Source organism: Pomacea canaliculata, linkage group LG4 (genome assembly GCF_003073045.1).
Source record: "Pomacea canaliculata isolate SZHN2017 linkage group LG4, ASM307304v1, whole genome shotgun sequence".
In the NCBI taxonomy this organism is placed as follows: Eukaryota; Metazoa; Mollusca; class Gastropoda; order Architaenioglossa; family Ampullariidae; genus Pomacea; species Pomacea canaliculata.
In genome coordinates, this window is record NC_037593.1 from 24,939,369 (window position 1) to 24,954,187 (window position 14,819).

General features: G+C 37.5%; 1 protein-coding gene across 2 annotated transcripts; it reads left to right on the forward strand.

Moving 5' to 3' along the window:
• The first annotated feature begins 592 nt into the window (after positions 1 to 592).
• Positions 593 to 14,598, forward strand: LOC112563017 (cAMP-responsive element-binding protein-like 2). 2 transcript variants are annotated; one of them, XM_025236696.1, is made up of 3 exons: positions 593 to 789; positions 3,299 to 3,517; positions 5,503 to 10,337. In XM_025236696.1, exons 1-3 carry the CDS (start codon positions 718 to 720, stop codon positions 5,686 to 5,688), a joined length of 477 nt encoding a protein of 158 aa, XP_025092481.1. In that variant the 5' UTR covers positions 593 to 717; the 3' UTR covers positions 5,689 to 10,337. The 2 variants fall into 2 exon arrangements, with proteins under 2 accessions (XP_025092481.1, XP_025092482.1); XM_025236697.1 differs by lacking the exon at positions 5,503 to 10,337 and adding an exon at positions 10,870 to 14,598 and having other exon boundaries at positions 601 to 789.
• Positions 14,599 to 14,819: the final 221 nt, after the last annotated feature.

Below are 14,819 nucleotides of genomic sequence, written 5' to 3' on the forward strand. Positions count from 1 at the left end.
AAAAAGGTTTACTTGGTTACGTAGATCACATAATTTGTTTCCTTAAACTGATAGATTTTTGAACAGGTTTTCTTGTTTTCTTCCAGAAAATTCTTCCCTTTAATCAGTCGTGGTAAACTTCGTCCGCATGTACTGCTAACATAATGCTGTACATATGTACCTATAAATTACATACGTCACACTAGCATGTCTCTGTGAAGCAGCATCACAACATGTGTAAGAAGGACCCCCACACGCGCCGGAAACACCAGGAGTTTCTGACCTTCGGCACCGATCGACCTTTCACCACTTGTTGACGCTCTCACTACACCATGGTGACGTAACAGTGTATTACACAGATTCATACAGCTTTCGAAAATATTTACAAATCAATACGTTAACCACATTCCTAACAGCACTCGAAATGATTTATATATATGGTAGAAACAAAGCATTCTGAAACCTACTGCTAAGAAGACTCGGCGATTTGTTTCAGGGACTTGATTTTTCTCTAGCCTCGACCGCCCTAGAAGCTTCCTCACTATTTATAGCCTTCTACGTCACAGTGTTTACTCCACGTCTATTGGCTGTGTGCTGGTGACGTCACACGGTCAGGAGTACAAAACAAGTCGACCTCGAAAAATATGCCTGATCACTTGAGTTCGACGGGCGGTTGTACACAAGCTCTGTTCTTCTGAGTAGCAATTACTTTCGGATACTTATTTCTGCACAGAGCATATGAAAAGAACATCCAGTGAGTCAGAGACAGAGAAACCATCGACCTCGGTCGCCTCGGGAAGACCAGACGAAGTAAGTTCAGCTTGTTTACCTTAAATAGGGCTTTTCCGAAGGTCGAATCACATGTTTTGCAGCTGTAGTAGTTTGAACGTTGATCCCATCCAAAATCTTCAAGGCCATGTCTGTTTCCGCATAGTGCTAGCTAAAACATTTGAAATCTCTCAAAAATGAGTGCTAATTCAAGGTTTGTGCAGTTAAGAGAACTCGCGATCACCTGAGATAAGGTTACGTACGTAGGTTTGACGATCAGCTGATGATATATCATGTATACTTGAACAAAGTACTCAGGTGGTATATTTTCCGTTTTAGACACGCTGGGGATAATTAACCCATTGTGTAGTTGACATAGATGCGAATCTGTAAACTTAATCACCTATAGTAATCCAGATAATTTTGGTAGGTGAGACCCATAAAATCTGGCTTTTATCAGAACGTACGTGAAATTTATCAAGTTATTAACTAACAGGGCTGACATAATGTTGTTGAAAGTCTACGAAATGTAACAAATTTCTGTTTCGTAATTACCTGTTGTTTTGTGTGACCTTTGTATTGTCCCAGTTACACGACACGTACACCATATACTATATATGTCGCAAACACTGCAATGTAAAGATGCACTATATAATAATAATCATTTAATTTCTGTATTAATTGTGAGAAGAACAAATTGCTTCTTAATAAATATCGGAATACTACAATGTTTGGATAGTTTATACACGCATATATATAATGGTACGTGAGAGCAAGTTTTCATAGTTAAACAATTTAAGTCTGTAAAATAATTTGTAGAGACTGTAGAGGAATTGTTTACGTTTACTATAGTGTAAATGAAACCACTCGTAAAAATAATATATCATTATTATTCAAAGGGACGTTCTATTCGTTAATCAACGGTTGTTCGTGAGGCCGAACACGTAAACAATGTCAGAATGAAAACAAACTGTCTGAAGGATTAGAAGGTCCCCTTCAGCGAACAGAGAACCTTAATTGCCTCTTGTTAGAGCTGAGAGATTAATAATTGAGCATAAAGTAATTTTTGGGGCCATAGTCATTGAGAATTGCAACCGAGTTGCTGTCGACGGTTTTCGAAATGATTGTTTTCGCGTGATGTTTACGGAAGCTGTTTCTGAGGTCAGGCCACTTGTTCAGTGCGCCTGCGCAACTGTGTTAGCGTCTTCCTGTTACTGACGCTATGCACTGTTTGTGTTAACGGAAAGGATATTTAGATGGGCAAATATTTTCAGTACTTTCTCATACTGCATCCCACAGTAGTCACTTTCTAGAACCTAAATTTTCTTCATTCTCCATCGTTTTTAATACTGTGCTAAGTAGCAGTTCACAACCCGAAAGACATACGCGTTGACAAGTGATGACATTAGAGACGCGTCTCTGATGAGATGAAACAGCGGACTAAAAGGTCAAGGGTCGAGTTGATAATCCCGTGAAGTTTGATTGTGACCCACCCCGTTCCATTTATCAACGACGACGCCAATGTCCTGTAATACGTTAAGGGTGCAGGATAAGCAGAAAGAAGACGAATAGCTCACCATCAAGTCATAAACTTGCAAACGATTTCGTGCGCCAAACATCAACATAGGAAAATAGTTTTTCACAGAGTCGCCCAGCTGTACCGCGAGCTGCCAGTTTCATCCAGTTTTTGCCTGCTGGGTAAAGGTATCCACTCGCATGGGTGGAAGGTGAGGGGAGTAGTGTAGGGGTTGGAAGAAGAACAGATGTCGAGCGGGTGGCTGGGTGGACGCCTTGCGCGTCGCCCGTTGGGACAGCATGAGACGCTCGCCCCGCGTCCCCTTGTGATGAGCCCTCTGCACCCACCCCCGGGCTTTATGTAGCTGAACCCGGTACCAGATGGAACTGGCTTGAGCGTGTAGTGGCAGTATGGAGATTTTCTTAAGAGTAGAAAAGCGCCGAGTAGTGCAGATTATCGGCACAAGTTGCACGGGGGGGCGATAGTGTTGATCTCCGATCTCTCCAATAAGAATTATGCTTGACAACCAACTTGAGTCTCTGGCGAAGTGCTTGCTGCGTCCTATCGCAGATATGGTAAGAGTGGACGCGTGTGCGTGCACGCCTGCGTGCGTGTGCACGTGTGTGTGTGTGAGAGAGAGAAGGTGGGAGGGGGGTTACACAAGTTGGCGAATTAGTAGGTGGAGGGGAAAGGATGGTGATGAGCGATGGAGACGCTACAGGGACGACGTCACATGTTGAGAAACAATCGTTTCGAATAACGAGAATCGACTATATAAATTTATTAACGGTGAATAAAAATAAGGCATGCGCTAGACTCAACACGTCTGGATAGTTTATTTCACCAGACACTCCGTTGTGTAAAAGAAATGGCAAATACAAAATTTTAACACCTGGAAAGATTACGCTTCAACCACTGTGTATATATAGATTAAAAAAAAAAATACAGTTAACGGATCTTTATTTCCGAAAAGCGAAAATAAACTCGTTTCCATATCTGGCTAAATAGTGATTTTTTTTTTTTTTTAATTTCTAGGTTCATACTTCAAAGATGGCACACGAAAAAGCAACAAAACGTGTTGGAAAGAGACCTGGCCGAAAGCCGTCAAAGATTGACGTGAAAGCCAAGCTTGAGCGAAGTCGGCAAAGCGCTAGAGAATGCCGCGCGAGGAAAAAACTTCGGTACCAGTACCTCGAAGAGCTGGTCAGCCGACGAGAAAAAACAGTTTTCTCACTGCGTGAGGAGCTAGAGAGGGTGAGTATCGTTTTGCGTATTTTCGCTTATTTTTTGATGTGCTGCTGACTTCCAAAACAAATTAAATCAATGTAATGTTCGACTGCGCACTGCTGCTATCGCATTGCCTGCTATCTGCTGTAATAGATCCTCCATTATATTTGTTCGATACAGAAGAGTTTGTCTCTGAAGTTTTCATGTTGTAAATCACATCGTTGGTGTCTCCGTCTGACTTTATAACGATCTCTGACGTGTATCGCTCTAAAAGGGAAAGAACCAGGCACAAACTCCTTATGCTTTGAGATTAATTTGTTTTTGGTTATCTCCCTTGGTATGAATAGCCCGTGCAGCCACCGACCTATGTGCAAGACTATATAATAAGTGGTGCAACGCTATGGTAAAGTTGCATGCACATGATTTCTATAACTCCGACCATTTCTGTCATGGCATAGGTGACAGCAAGGCTGTAATGCATTTGTTTTTGTTCTGATGTTATTTGTTAAATAAAGCTTTAGCATTTTCCAAACTACTACATTATCCACTGAGACCAGCCATGCATTTAAGTGGGCTATTATACAGATATTTCAGTTAAAATTCTTCATCTTTGACAACAGAATGACCTTTTAGGGTGGCGAGTACAATCATGCACAGAATACTTTTAGATTTTGCAATTGAGGCAGAGGGTAGAAAGGTGGGGAAGGAACGTATTTTTTCCCTTTATTATTTGCATGCTCAGATGTATACTTCCATACATGTGTATTATATATTATATGCATCTTTATTGCCACTTTTGCATTGTCTTATGTGAAAGTTTTTGTTGATGTTTTATGTTATGTTATTTGTGAAAGGTGGACCAATTTGTCTTAAATACTGTTTACCGCAAAACAAACTTCTGGTTAAAACATCATAAGCAGGAGGATTCAATTTTTGAACTAGTTTTGCTATGTGTGAATGGTGAGTGTGGTACTGGATTTTTATTTTTGTTTTAGATTATTTTTAAAAAAGTTTATAGAAAACAGATTTTTGATTTTCCCCATAAAAATTACGCTCTCCCCATCCACCCCTCCCCCCCCCCCCCCAAAAAAAAAAAAAGAATACAGGTGGGTATAAATTTTGCACAATTCTAATTTCTGAAGGTCCCACTGACCTGCATCAAAAACAAAATGTACAGCAAGACAGTATTTGAAACATGTTGTAAACTAATGGCATCATCTTTTAGAAATTTTGAAAGGCGTTTGTCTTAAAAAGAAAACAAGAATAATGAATCATCTGTTTTTTGAGTAGATACAGTTCTGAAATCAAGAATGAAAAGGTACATATACAAATACATTTCTGTGTATGTGTGTGTGTTTGTTCCCGTGTGTTAGAGTGGGGAGGGGGTGTTCCAGGAAAGCAGCATTCACTACTGTTACAGATGTTTGATGACTTTAAAAAACCGAAATGTTAAACTCATCACTGAGCTGTTTTAAAGCAAACTTTTAATTTATGGTGAGAAAGAATGGTTCAATAAGGGAGATGAAGAGCACTTGTGGTGCCATTGATTCGTTTGTAATTTTTCTAACACACTTATCTTCTGAAAACCACAAATCTTTTTTATGCATCACCTAAAAATCAACATTTTTATAGACTGCACCAGCATGTCTATGGCACCATATTGTGGAAAAACTGGCAGTGAAAATATTTAATCCAAGTCCTTCTCTTCTTGCCGACATTTGAAGCACTCATACATCCGATGTATTCTTTATAGAAACATAACCTCTGTGTATGCTTAATACAGTGGCATGCATTCTTCTTGGGAAAGGAAAAAAAAACCCCTCTAAATAGGATGGTCATTACCACCTTTCCATTTGTGGATCATTCTGACCTCAAGCTGATGCCATTGTTTGCTCAGTTCAGGAGAGTTTAGCATTATAATATTGTATTTTGGTAATGCCAGTTGTGAGTGTGGATAGCTTTGCTGTTCACCACTCCCAAATGTTATGTTGGCTCCTCTTATCTTCCTGTAGTACATGGAATGGTGCAAACAGCTAGACGCTGGCATCCTACCCCAGCAGCTTGTCAAGCACGTTGTAGCGGGAGAATCGAGTCAAGCAGAGGGACCCCTCAGCATGCAGAGGCAGCAGCAACAGCACCACGGAATAGAGGAAAATCTGCAGAGTAACTTCCCTACCATCCACCATCAGTTCTTCTGACTGTCAGCAGCAGCAGCAGCAGCAGCAGCTCATCAGAGACATCAGATGCATCCCCACATTCTGTGTACCATAGTGACAGGTACTCTAACCTGTCTACCGTCACAGGAGGATTTTCACCGTCGAGTAGCTACACACTAACGTCACCTTCAAGGCTGTTACCATCGTCTCCTGCTAGAATGTCTCTACCTTCATCGGATTATTCTTTGTCTCACCCTTCCACTACAATTTCACCTTTAAAGACTGATTCTAGGCTTGCCTTCCACACCTCTACAGTTCCTCATTCTGCTTCAGGAGAAAGAGGCCATTATCAGACACCATTTCTTTGCCAAAAGGCAGGCAGTCAAGAGCAGAATGCTTCACTAATGTCAGAAATGAGTGGAATTCAACGAGCCTCAAACTGGATACTAACTTCAATGAATAGTCAGACAGCTGGAGGACAGCCTGCATCGTCTCAGAGGAGTTTGTCCTCTACTAACATTCACGGACTTTCATCTATTGGGAGTGCCACACAGGATGTGTCTAGTCTGCCAAAAACACTGTCTCTGCACCATTCACCTGGATCTTTTTTGCCAGGTTTCTCACGACTTATGGGACAGCCACTCAAATTGTCAGGCAACAACTCTCAGGCTCCTGGACCTTCAGAAACCCAGCATAGTGTACCAGAATTTTCCAGCAGTCGAGTGAGTGATCAGAGTGGACTTATTTTACCTGCTTCTAAGGCAGGTCCATCAGGAGAACCCATAGCAAAATTTGAAGGTAGAGAATCTATTCCGATGTTGGATACAGTGTCTCGTCCTGCTTTCTTGGACAGCGTCCAGACATGCATGTCACTGCCAGTTATCTCGCATGATTCATTTTCCATGGGCACGGAACTGACAGCCAGCATTTCTGAGCCCATTCCTCACTGGTACTCATTTCTAGACAATCTTGAAAGCGCAACAATGTCCTCTCGCCAGGGTGTGCTTTCAGGTTCAGGCACACCTTCCAGCTCGGTCAGTCGATCTAGCAATGCAACACCAAACAGAACTGGAACACCAACTTACACATGCTCCCCTGCACCATTGACTTCTCATACATTACAGCAAGAGGAGACAATTAATTTAGAGGCCAATATCCCTACAGTAATCAGTGAGCTCATGAGGCATAGTTCACCTTGATGATGTTGACTTGAATCTTTATAGTTTGTTTATGCTTCATGTTCAGCCAATAATGGCTTTTTCACACTGCCTCTTGAGGACTTTGCTTACATTATGAACCAAACTGGTAATGCTGGGGTCTTTGAGTTCAATTTTTAAATGTGTCTCTTGGGATTATCTCCATTGACTGAGCAAAAGGTATTGCCACAAGTTTTTGTAAAACTGTTATTGATCTTTTGACTGGCCAGTTCTACGCAAATGTGAGAAAGTCAGACCTTTGTTATAAGTTCTTCAGTAGTAGTGCAGCAGGATGTTCACAGATTGGACTGGTAAACAGTTCCTTCAGCTGCAAAACGATGTACACAGTAGCTCAAGACTTTCTATTTGAAATCCATTTGAAAACTTTGGACAGTTGACTGTTCCCACAGTAATATTTTGTAATTTGGAGGCCTTGAAAATCCAGCTTGGTGTGTGTGTACTTTAATGACAATATCAGTTAAGTAATATATAAATTAAAATTGTTGCTATTCAGGCTTCATGTTGACATGATAATTTCTTCGCAATGTTGCACGTAAACTAAATCAAGATGTGTTCAATTTATTGACTGTTTATTATTCATAATTTGGAAACTTTTTTCCTTGTTTGTTGCATTTCTTACATTTTGCTGCTGGTCAGCTTAAAAAATAATCCTTTTTGTTTTATAAAAACTTTACCAGACTTAATTTTATACAAAAGCTGCATCGTTTATTTTGAGGAACATTTTGGATTAATGGAAAGCGGGTATAAAAATATACTTATAGACTCTGATAGGTTAAATAATATAAATCTGTATTAAGTTTGTCATGGAATGCATAAATTTAAGGGAAAAAACCTACTTTGGCCAAATATATATGGTTTGATTTTAAAATTCTAAATTGCATGATGTTACAACACATCCAATAGTCAGTGTAAAGGCATCAAAAAATTATTTCAGTAAGCACTATTTCAACATAGAACTGGGGTCTTGACCCCTTTACAAAAAGGTAAAAATGTTGACGATAAAGAAAAATTTTATGAAATAGTTATTTCTAATGGAAGGACAAAGAAATGGATATTCACACTCAGGTTAGTCAATGAGATAAATTCTTGTCATCTTCAGCAGAAATGTGGCCTTTTTATTGGAGTGCATTTCTTGCCTTATTATATACAGTTACATTTAAAAGTGCATTTATTGTTCCCTTTTGGAGTTTAAAAAATTTGATTAGATGAACAGTTTGCTGATATTGACTTTTATATGTCAGATAATATACTTTGTCAGATGACTTTCTTTTGTCAGCTCAAGGTGCAGGCACTTTAGCTGCTGTCACAGATAGTACATACATTGTGAACTAGTTCTTAGCTTATCTTTTGGTTATATTTTTAAATAAAGTGGTTTTGAGGGGAGAGAACAGTTTCAAATGGTAGTTGCAGCTGCTGACGACCCTGTATAATGACCATGATGTAGACACTGTATTCTAGATTTTCATGTATCATAACTTGTATGATAAAAGTAAAGACTTGTGCTTTTTTTTAAAACTGTACATTTTTATTAGAACAAGAATTTCTTTTTTGTCTTGTGTGGGATGCTATGAGGGTATTGCATATTTTTAGACACCCTAGCAAGAAATGTTCTCCATGTTGCATTTTCTGAAATCAGTCTTCACTCCCTTACACTTAAATTGCTAAATAGAGATTACATATATATATGCATGTATTTTTAAAACTTTTGAGATTATCTGTGTTTGTTTGTCTAAAGCACTAGTAAGAATAGCTTCTTGTGTGACATTTTCCACTCATTTATTTTAGAGTGCTTCCATTTTTGTCTTCCTTGTAACAAGAGAGTGAAACAGTACTCGGTACTATGTACAGTTTTTAGGCATGTCTTGCAAAGGAAAAGACTTTATAGACAGCCTTACTCTAAAGAAAACCATGTTTACAAATCAACATTCCTGTTCAGGTGCATTCATTTTGGATACAATTCACACAATATGCTTGGACAAAATACTCTGTTCATTTTGTATACTTTTTTCTTGCAAAGAACCGACTGGTAACAATGGCAGACATGCTCCAACAATTTTTTTGGCCATGTTTATTCTATCAAAACTTTGTTAATGCAGCAGCAATCTCAAGTTTTTATCTCATGTTCTACAAAAGTTTTTACCTTTCAAGCAACTAATTGTTTACTTGTGTTGGCATGAATTACCTTGTTGGCTAGTCACAGTAAATAAAGTGCTATATTTTTTTGTTACTAATGGCGTTGGTTCTATGTTTCACAAGTCCTTGGGTGTATCACACAAACTGGATGGGTACATGTGGGTGCACATACACTTGTGCACTCTTGGTTTGAGTTGTCCCTATGTCTACGAAGATTCTGATTGCCTGGTTGATCACTAATTATGGTTTATTGTAATTTATATAGCTGTCTATGTTTTTGCATGCTTCATTCATTCAGCCACGATATTACACTGACATCACAGGTTGGGGCTATCCACCCTTGCTTGCATGCTTGCTTTGCTTTTTTGCTTTTGCTTTTGAAATCTGTAATCATGATTTTGGAATGTATTGTAAAAAGATTCATTCACTTGAAGATTAGTTCACTGTGCTACCAACCATGCAAAGACATTGAAGTTATATAAAATTTCTCATTTTATTATCTTTATTAATTAAGATGCCATAATATCTTTTACTAATGTTACCTAGAGTATTTCACTGGAAGAATCATCAAAATGTTTATTTTTATTATTAGTTTCAAACAGCTGACATATAACTCATCCATTTTCTTTATTTTAATCTCCTATGTATCAGAAGTACACTCAATATTAATTTTTGTGTATCCTGCTTACCCAAGTACGTTGTCCCTTGTTGCTGTTTTACAGTGGTAGGGTTAGTGCCATCAGCTTTTCTATTGTCTTTGAATTTATAGGATTCATCTACACAGAAATATATTTTGAAACTAATGTGTTTTGTCCATAGAGCCAAAGTGGGTTTGGTCTGACTGGACAAATGTTTTCCGGTGATAGTTAACACAGTGAAGTGCGTAGCCCTAAGCTTGTCTATTTAAATGCTACAGAGATAATTTAATCACACGTGTTATTGCTGAACGATGTTTCAATCACATGTTGCAAGAAAATGGACATACCACAAAGAAAAAGTTTATTTCCAGGTTTTGGCTAGAAGTTGGTAGGTGAACTTTTCTGTATTTGCTCACACACTCTCCCTCTGAAACACACACACACTTCTGTCCACATGCTCAGAAGATTCAGAGTTCAATAAGTATTAGTCTAAAGCTTTTCAAGATTATATACGATAAAAAAGATGGTTATAAAATTTGTATGAAGAGGTACCTAAAATTCCTGCCTACAGCTACCAAAGAGAAAAGTATCTTTCTCATGCTCAGTAGGTTTACTTAAAATGTCTGTACATCAATAAAAATATAAATGTATCTTTTATAATAAAGCATTGTGTGATTGTGTGTATGTGGTAGTTGAAAATTTAGTACCATTTGTCCAATTCTCACCAAATTTGGCTGGAATGTTCCTATTGATAGTGGTCATGGGCTTTGTTTAGTTGGTTATGTTACTTCAGAATATCTTCATTTTCATTATTTTCTCCATTTTAAGACATAACTGGTGACCCCAAGTGGAAAATACTATGCAAAAGGAATGGCAGTGTACTTTACCATGCAGAATAAATGGGCACTGAGTGTTGTAAGCATAGTACAAATATGTCATGTCTGCAGAACATAGTTTTGAACACATCAAAAGTAATGTTACATTTTCACCTCTGTTTTCCTTTGGCCAGCTTTTGTGTTAGGATGATGTCTTTTTAAGTCTTTTTTAAAAAAAAAATGATGAGAGATGTTTAAAATATTTAATTTGGGTGTCTCTTAGGCTATCCTCTCTCTCTCTCGCTGTTTTTCTTTATTTCACTTGTTGACACTGCTGACTGCTTTCATTGTTATGAAACCAATTACTACATGTAAAAGCTTCATAAACAGTATTCTTAATGGCTTTGTTCTCTGTTGCAGTATCGACGCTGGTGTCAGAACGTTGATGATGGTTTTGTTCCTGATGATCTGCGGGAAAAAATTGTGGTGTCTGACAGTCCTGTCAACTCCAAATCCTCACCTGCTGCTGTTCGCATCAAAGATGAGACATAAGTTGGCGGACTCTGCTCCGAGGGTTCCTTCTGTTCGGAAAACTGGGGATTGGTCATTTCATTATGACCCTCATCTTTCAAGTTTTATCTTTTCGCATTTTGGTCAATCCCACCCTCCCGTCTGTATTAAGTGGAGGTGTGATCATCTGGGCACGGCCCCATCAAAACTCAGCTGCATGCTACCCCTCCTTCCTAATTCCCCCATCCTGTCACCTATACAAAAATCTCTACGAAATGAGAGGGGGAATCAAACCATGCAGAAATAAGGATACATTTCTGTTTTCTGCCTAACTGGAATGCCTTGGGGTATCACATGCTGACAAACTGTATAAAATATCCCTTCTATGGCAGTGTCCATTAACTGTGAAATGTAATAGCCATGTTAAAAATGCATCGAAGCATTATTGAAACCATCTCCTCGTAAGGTGATATCTTGAAGAAAAATTGTGGGGTGTCCCAGCCTCAGTCCTTAAACAATACCACAAAGTTTTTATATTGCTTAGTGGTTAGCATTTTGTTCCATGCAGTGTATTTTTATGCACGCCTTCTGACAACAAATCTACTGAAAGCCAGACCATACCTCCATGGGAAACTTGGTCTACAGAATGCATTGGGACCTCATCTGTTACAGAAGGGAAAAGAATGTGTAAAAGTGGATTTGACTCGCTATCATAAAGCAGAAAATAAAATTCACTGGACATGATATTTTTTTAATGCATTAATAAAGGTGCAAAAACAGTGACGTAAAGAATTTTAAAAAATGAACACTTACAAAGGCACTCGTTAAAGGCTGCTTGTTTGAAAACTTGAATTAGGTGTTTTGGAGGTTTATTAATGTCTTAAATTGTAAGCAGTCATTGAAAATGCTGAAATTTTGCATTTGCAATCCTTTCAATTTAACCCAGGCAACATTCCTTTCTAATATAATGGCATTGTTCTAGATAAATAAAAAGCAAAGGAATTTTCAAGATACAAATTTGAAAATGTCAAACGAGCTCTGATTGGTGAGTGAAATTACTGGGTCCCCACTGTAGCTTCATGGAATGTAATGAAAAATCAGCATACAGCTTGTTGGAAGCCTGCTCATTAATTCTTGAGGTGCCATAAGAACACGAGTTTTGATGCCACAAAGGGAGATGAATCAAGGAAGAGAAATTATACATTTATATATGTATATGGAGACAATGACTATTGCTGTCTTTGTGGACTGATTTGTCTCCAAAGTTTTTTTTTTTTCTGAAGACCCTACAACATGTCTGTATGCACACAAGGCATTGTACTTCCATCAATGCACACATAGACTCGCCTCTTGCAAATGGGTATGGAATTGTTTGGGATGTCATTGACACTAGGAAATGTTATTACCAAAAAAGTGGGAAACGATCGATTTTGTGATTGAGGATTGGCTGCCAAAGGTTACAAGAAGAATTTCAAGTCATGCGGTATAAATTGGCCTCCCAAATAGGGTACCAGAAATGTTCTTTGGCCACCAACAGGACTTTTATGGCTGTGAAGTACATCCACGCTTATTTGTGGTCTGTGAATTTGAAATTTCCTTTTTTTTTTCTTGGCTCATCTTCAGATGAAAAAAAATTTTGATGTATTTTTTTTTCCCAGTTTTGTGAATGCCAGACTGATTATATTACATTAGTACATCTATATGCATTCTGTAAATCCATTCCATGCAAAAGCTTTGAGATATTTTGAAATATGGGTGACATAAAGGTGGATTTATGTTTTTACCACTTTTGTGAAGGTAAAAAATGCTGGGCTTCCAAACTTTATCTTCAAGAATCTGCAAGCTTGTCAGTTTCTTAGAAACAGTATGCAGGTCAATATTTTTTTTAGGACATGAAAAGATTCTGTTTGTGAAATTTGAAATATATTGGAAAGTCTCATAATAAATAACTAAATTTAATATTTTGTCATCGTGACCAGGTTAATGGCTCTGTCCTCTGTGTGTATATATATATTTAGAGTGTAATGATGTAAGGGGTTGGAAACTAGCATGAATCTTCCTTTTTTTTTTTCATGGTAGACATCGTAAGGTATCTTTCAAATTACATTTGGTGTGTAATCATTGCAAAATTAGATTTGATTTTTTGGGAGTCATACATCAAAGTATATAATTATTTACTAAGCCACCTAATGAAAATGTAAACATTTTTCATAAAGATTAAACCTTTGTATGATGTGTAAAAGATTAATTTTGAAATAGTGTTAGCATGGGAAGTTACTTGATGGGGTGGAGGTAAATTATGGTTTTTGACATTATCTATGTAAGGTTATTCAGAGCAAATGTTATTTGATTTTTCTTTTCCTTTTTTTTTAAAAAAACCTTTGTTGGCTTTTTGGACACAAAGGTGTATTATTCTAAAAACCAAGGAACCATTATCGAATGGACTCCTGGCAGATTTCTGAAAGGATTAGCAGAACTGTTGTGCTTTTGATTTATTGGCCCTAAACTGTCAGGACTGGAGGCAAATGACTTGCAGTAATAAAAATATTTTCATATTTTAACAACTTACCATTAAGTCCATTGTTAGCATTAAGAATTTTGGTGTGACCAGTCCTTGACTTCCTGAATTTTCAGATGTTAGCTTTTAATTGGCCAGTTTGACCTTACAGTTGAGATATGTGTTGGTATTTGCAGACTGCCAGCAGCCCAGTAAAGCTTTAATTCTGGCATGTTAACTGACACCATTACAGACCACATTTACAGATTAGCAAGGAATTAAAATGGATGAAAATCATTACCTTGACTAATGCAGTAATGGTCAAAACCGCTAAATGATTTTTTTTTTTTGTTTGGGTGGGGGGGTGGGGAAGGCGTAAAGGTGTTGTGACATGGGAATTTTAAAAGTTAAAAATTTCATACCTGTGATCAAGCCGAATGTTAAGTGAAAAGTGAACATTGAAATATTTGGAAACCAAAAAAGTGTATGTTCATAGTGGTTACAAAGGTTAAGAGACAAATGGTAAAACTTGCTTTTGGCAAGTGTATTTTACAACTCTGACGTAAAAGCTTTTATAGATATACAATCACATGGCTTTTTTCCATGCAGGTCTAAGTTTTAAGAATTTAGTTCCACTATCTTGTTATTTACCTTTAATTTTATTTTCTGGAACCATGGCCATCATTTTTCAAACCACTGATGTCATTTGACATGTTGAACACTTACAAGTTCACATTTCTCTTTTGTATCATGTGCATACCATATATATGTACACTTCATTTAAAACTAAGTCTGCTATTTTCTGAGACCACAAATTGAAGACAAGCTATTGTCCATCCATTCTGCAGAATATTTCCACTGTGCTTTGATGACAAAATAGAAGTGAATGACAGGTTAAGGGCTAAAACATAATCGTTTGAGATGAATCATTATTAACTATGTAATCATGCAATAGAGAGTAATTGTAATGGTAACTGTTTTTAGAAAGTTTTTATATACAGGGTAGTGACTAAGGGATGATTAGCAATGGCAAGGTTGCAAAGGTTTCTCTTTTGAAATAAATTTATTTGCTCTAGTCTGTAGAAACCATGATTGCAACAATGATGTTTACTAAAGTAAATAAAAAATTGTTACTTTTTAAACCAGTTGCTTTTGCTATGTTATCAGAACTAAATGTGTGTGCAGAGGTTGTTTTCATATAATTACTGCTATGTGAACGTAAAGGTACTGTATTTTTGAGGTTTTAATGTGTATGCATATACATAAATGCATGAAACTTTTACATTTTGAACTGGACAAGCTTCTTAATGAAACTAATTTTAGTGTAGCTAAAACTCTTCTGCATATTTCAAAGTATGATCAT

What these genes read in the sequence shown, in the direction of transcription:
- LOC112563017 (XM_025236696.1), top strand. Translation starts at nt 718, where the DNA reads ATGAAAAGAACATCCAGTGAGTCAGAGACAGAGAAACCATCGACCTCG. An exon ending in CCTCGGGAAGACCAGACGAA is followed by an intron (nt 790 to 3,298) that starts GTAAGTTCAGCT and finishes TTTAATTTCTAG; the next exon opens with GTTCATACTTCAAAGATGGC. An exon ending in TGCGTGAGGAGCTAGAGAGG is followed by an intron (nt 3,518 to 5,502) that starts GTGAGTATCGTT and finishes ATCTTCCTGTAG; the next exon opens with TACATGGAATGGTGCAAACA.